The sequence below is a fragment of the Urtica dioica genome, chromosome 10, assembly GCF_054948205.1.
Source record: "Urtica dioica subsp. dioica isolate 48M chromosome 10, U.dioica_male_clone48M_v1_H2, whole genome shotgun sequence".
Classification (NCBI taxonomy): Eukaryota; Viridiplantae; Streptophyta; class Magnoliopsida; order Rosales; family Urticaceae; genus Urtica; species Urtica dioica.
Window position 1 is genome coordinate 4025911 of NC_142765.1, and position 5216 is coordinate 4031126.

The 5216-nt window shown below is 44.7% G+C and overlaps 1 protein-coding gene across 1 annotated transcript; it reads right to left on the reverse strand.

Moving 5' to 3' along the window:
* Positions 1-2587: 2587 nt before the first annotated feature.
* Positions 2588-4612, reverse strand: LOC149383139 (uncharacterized). The gene has a single exon (XM_089627688.1). The coding sequence runs from the start codon at positions 4610-4612 to the stop codon at positions 2588-2590; it is 2025 nt and encodes a 674-aa protein (XP_089483814.1).
* Between the last annotated feature and the right edge of the window lie 604 nt (positions 4613-5216).

A 5216-nucleotide genomic window follows, 5' to 3' on the forward strand; every position in this document is an offset into this window, starting at 1 on the left:
AAGTAAAATAATAAAGAAACAAGACATTGAATGCTAATCTCAACAACCAAGCAAATATATCATTAAACTCAAGCACTACTTCAATATTCTACTTAGATAAAACAATAAATTTATCACAATACTCAATGCTCAAATGATAAAGGTAGTCAACACAAACCCAAATAGAATACTTGAAAGCTTAAAATGTGTTCAACAAAGCATTAAATGGAGTAAATAACTAAAGAACAACAAATAAAAGAGATAGAGTTTAGAGTGAACAAATGGAGGTGATGAGGATGATGGAGGTTGTCACTTCTCCCTCTTCTTCTTCACTCCCAAGCTCAAGAGCAAAATGGGTATCAAACCCTAGCTTTCTCTCTCTCACTTTCTCTCTCAAGGTTTCAAAACAAAAACAAAAGTGTTCTATGCTAAAGCTTTTTCTTTTTCCACTTGAACAAGTGTATATGAGGGTTCAAGAGATGTTTTCGGAGCAAATAAGGACCCTTGGATGAGATCCAAGGGCCAAAAATGAGCTAAAAGACGAGCTCCAAAAAGTGCTGAAAAAGCAACTGGCGCGGCGCGCCACTCGTGAATTTTCTGAAGGCGCGGTGCGCCACATAACGGCGCGCCGCGCCACCCGTGAATTTATGAAGGCGCGCCGCGCCTCTCTTGCGCGTTGCCCGCTCGAGCTCTCGGGTGTAAATTTAGTCACCAGGGCGCGACGCGCCCTTAAATAGCGCGGCGCGCCAACCTTGAAACGCTGACTTCTTGTTGACCGTCGTTGACTTTTGTTGACTTTTGTTGACTTGACTTCAAATGACCATAACTTGCTCGATTTAGCTCCGATTCAGCCCGTTTTCGCACCACAACCTTCTCATACTCTATCAAACCTGAAAATGCAATAAAAACTACAAAATAATATCAAAAACATTAAGAACAAGCTTCGATTCTTATCTAAGAGTCATAGATAAGTGTGAATGAATCTCACTTATCAAACCCCCAAACTTAAACCATTGCTTGTCCTCAAGCAACACAAAAGACTAGACAATAAAATAAACACACCAAAGAAGTTACACTAAAAACGAATGGTGATCACAAAGTTTAGCAACAATGTCAAGTGTTAGTTACATGCCTCAACCTACAAAAATTTCCGAATCCAAGTCAATCATCATATGAAAATAAAAAATAATTAGATTGACTAAATGGCCTTTTGCAACACATTCCCGATCAAAATCCCAAGTGTGTGAAGTATGTCCCGAAAGAGAGAGAGATCAACTCAATATGTTCGTTCACGTCTTCTAATGTCAAATGCTCAAATAATAATGAGATGAATGTGAATCGAACACCATAATGCTTTTCGCCGCTCACTCTCCACTAATGCAAGACACTTACCAAGGAAATCAATAGGGCTTTGTCGGCTTGTAATGTTAGGCTGGGGTCAACGGTAGGATATGATCAAAATGAGGCTAAAACGTCAACCTAGCGACTCAATCTCACCAACTCACCAACTTTCACATGTTATTACTTACTCACCCATTCCCACGTTCATGGTATAACATTTCATCTTTCGCGAACGTTTTCTTTCCTAAGCCTTTACTTCTCAATGTTTTCCCCCAAACTTTGACTACGCAACGTCTAGTCTCTAAAACTAATGCCACAGAACACCACGCCAAAAACTAATACAATTAAATAATAAAACGCAGAAATTAAACACTCTTTTTTTGTAGTTTTTTTTTCTTTTTCTCTTTTTTCTCTTTTTTTTATTTTTTTTTATTTTCTTTTTCTTTCTCTTTCTAATACAAAACAATAAACATAAAAACGAAGAATCACCGGCGTGGTGTCTAATGAACTATAAAACACATAGAGACTAGTCGAAGAACATGTCACAAAAATCGAAAGAATTCACTCAAGAGTCGCTAAGTTAACGGGGTTCTTTGTGGGATTTGAACAAATATGGGCTTGGCTTTTTCTGACTAAGTAACGAGAAAGGATTAATCGTTCGGCTTTTTCTGAAAGGGTGCTCAAGGAAGTATTACGGGTTGGCTTTTTGGCTCCGATCGGTCCAAATGAAGGCCTATGTCATTTTTCCTAGGTTCGTGTCATGTCATTTCGCCTCGATGAAGGCTAGAGCGGTTCTTAGTGTTCGTGAGCTAAAAGACATTTAAAGATGTGATCGAACCTCTAAGGACTACTCAAACGCCGGGACGACGTGTGTGCATAAGTGGGAAAAATCAACCGAAATTGTGTTACTCAAACCACTAGTCAATCACAATGAAGCACACAAAATTTTAAAATTGACTCAAACTCGGATTTCTTCGAAAATACATGGTATCCTTGGCAAGTAACGAGAGAAAACACTTTAATACTATCACTTATAAGCAATCACCAAACAAAATTAAGAAAATAAAAATTAAATAAAGACAACCTAATCTAACAGAAATCCCCCACAAAGTAGTTCACCCCCCCAAACTCAATCTCTACATTGTCCTCAATGTAGATCCATAAAAACACGGGAGACAGAGAACTTACCTCGCGGGGGTTGTAGAACTCCCCTACTCGTCGCCTCCGCGCTCGGGCGGCGGCGGATCTTCTTCCACGCGCTCTTTCTTCATCCATACCTCTTTGAACGTTTTGGCCAATGTCCTCGCCGTGGCTTGAAAGGAGACTTCGGCTTTGCATCTTTGATCACCTTTTTTATTGATTCTTCTTTAGGAGCCCATGGCAGAGGTGTGGGTGGTGGAGTGGCGACTTCATACGTCTCGAGGACGTAGACATCTTCTTTTTCCTTCTTGCGCTTTCGGGTTTTACAGATCCCGAACGTCTCCTCCTCGTTCTTCATGCGCATCATCAGCTCGCCTCTTTGCACGTCTATGCGAACACCGCAAGTGGCTAAGAAAGCTCTTCCAAAGAGAATGGGGATATCGCGATCCTCATCCATGTCGATGACGTAGAAATCGGCCGGAAAAGTGAATTTTCTGACTTTTACGAGGAGGTCTTCCACGAAGCCGCGCGGGTGCCTTACGGTCCGATCTGCCAGTTGGAGAGTGGTGCGCGTGGGCTTTAGTTCACCCACCCCGAGTTTGTTGAAGACGGCCGACGGCATGAGGTTGATGCCCGAACCTAGATCGCACAAGGCGTTCTCGATAAAGACGTCTCCAATAGTGCACGGCAATGTGAACTTGCCCGGGTCTTCTAACTTTGGCGGGAGCTCTTGTTTTAGAAGTGCGCTGCACTCGGTGGAAAGCGCCACCGTGAGCCGTTGCAGGAATGGGAGCGGCGTCTCATAGATGCGGACCGACGAGTGCGGCTTAGGGGCTTTGGTGACCGGGGCAGCCTCTTCTTCTTCTTTCTTCTGGCTCTCGGTGGCTGCAACGTGTTGATGAGAAATGGCATTGCAGTGCTCCCTTGGATTCACTTCGGAGGTGCTTGGAAGGGACCCTTGCGGTCTCTCGCTCATGGCTTTAGCGAAGTGACCCATTTGAACTTCAAGAGTTCTTATTTGGGCCGAGTTGCTTTCGAGGGCCGCTTCTTGGCGTTCGAGTGCGGCCGTGGTGTTCGTCATGAACTTGGTGTTTTCAAATGCCATTTGGGCAATTAATTCTTCAAGATTCGGTATCTTGTCTTGAGGAGAAGGATTATTCCGGTATTGAGAGCTCCCATGGTGTTGTTGAGGCGGTGGGTGTTGATGATGTTGATGTTGTTGATGATGCGGTGGAAGGTATGGTTGTTGGTGTTGAGGTGGAGCCGGTTGCATTGCCACTTGGTCTTGAGGATTTCTCCACGAGAAGTTTGGATGATTGTTCCTCGCTCCCGTGTAATAATTCCCCGAGTTTTGGTAAGTGGGACGATTGTTGTGGTTTCCCACAAACTTAGACTCCTCTATCTCGCCACATTCGTCCGTCGGGTGAGGACCCGCACACAAACCACACTTGTGGTGAGATGTCCCCACCGCCTTCGCCGCTTCTTTTCCGTGGACGGTCTTCGCGAGTTCGGCTACCTCAATTGTCAACGATTTGAGGAGCTCCATCTCCGGAGTTATCGGCTCTCTCGCGGCAATTCTCCTCTCGACCGGGCATTGATCGTTCACTTGGACCATCTTCTCGAGTAGTGCAAATGCGTCGGTGGTGGTGTTGTCGAGAAGTGAGCCTCCCGATGCGGTGTTGACTCGGTCTTGAGTCGAGGCCGTAAGCCCGCTATAGAAGATTTGTAGTTGCACCCACTCCGCTATACCGTGGCCCGGACACTTCCGAATCATGTCCTTGAAGCGGGCCCATGCCTCGTAGAGAGACTCCCCGTCAAATTGGCCGAAGTTGTGGATCTCATTCCTCCTCCGGGTCATCTTCTCGAAAGTGAAGAATCGCGAGATGAACTTCAAGCATAAGTCATCCCATGTGGTGATCGAACCCGGAGCGAGCGAAGACAACCACCCATGTGCGCGGTCTCGGATGGAGAATGGGAAAAGTCGGAGACACACGGCTTCCTTGGACAAATGAGGGAGGTTGAACGTGTTGCAAATCCGCAAGAAATTGTTGATGTGGTCTTGCGGATCTTCGGAGGGGGAACCGGCGAATTGATTGTTTTGAACCATGTGAATGATCGAGGTTTTAATCTCGAAATTCGGGTTCCCTTCCATCTCCGGAATTCGTATCGCCGATTGGTGCTCGTCGAAAGTGGGTTGACCATAGTCGAGTATGGTCCTTCGTTCTTCCGCTTGTTCTCCGTTTCAACGAGCACGATGTTGTGCTTCATTGCCTCCTTCCATGGCGGCTCGCCTTGCCTCCGCTCGGTTCCGTCGGCAAGTCCGTTCGATCTCGTGATTGATAGGAATGAGCGGAAGGTTACGTCGTCGCATGCACCTTTAAAACATAAGAGGCACACAATAAGCACAATAATAACAAGCAAACTCAAAAATTAAACTAAATAATTCAATCGAAAATAGAACCGTAATCCCCGACAACGGCGCCAAAAACTTGATGGGAATTTTCTTAACTAAAGAAAAATTCTACACGACGCAAGCGAACGTGTCGTCAAGTAATAGTGTGCAAAAGCACGGATATCGATCCCACAAGGACTCTAGACTATTTTCGAAGCGAACTCACTAGCTTTCTTTTTCGAGTTATGGAAATGAAAAATGGGGGTTTTGAATGATTTGAGAACAATTTGAAATGTAAACACAAGTGAAAACAATATTTAAACACAAGTTAAAAAGAAGGGGTACGATTTCGTTATTTTCATCG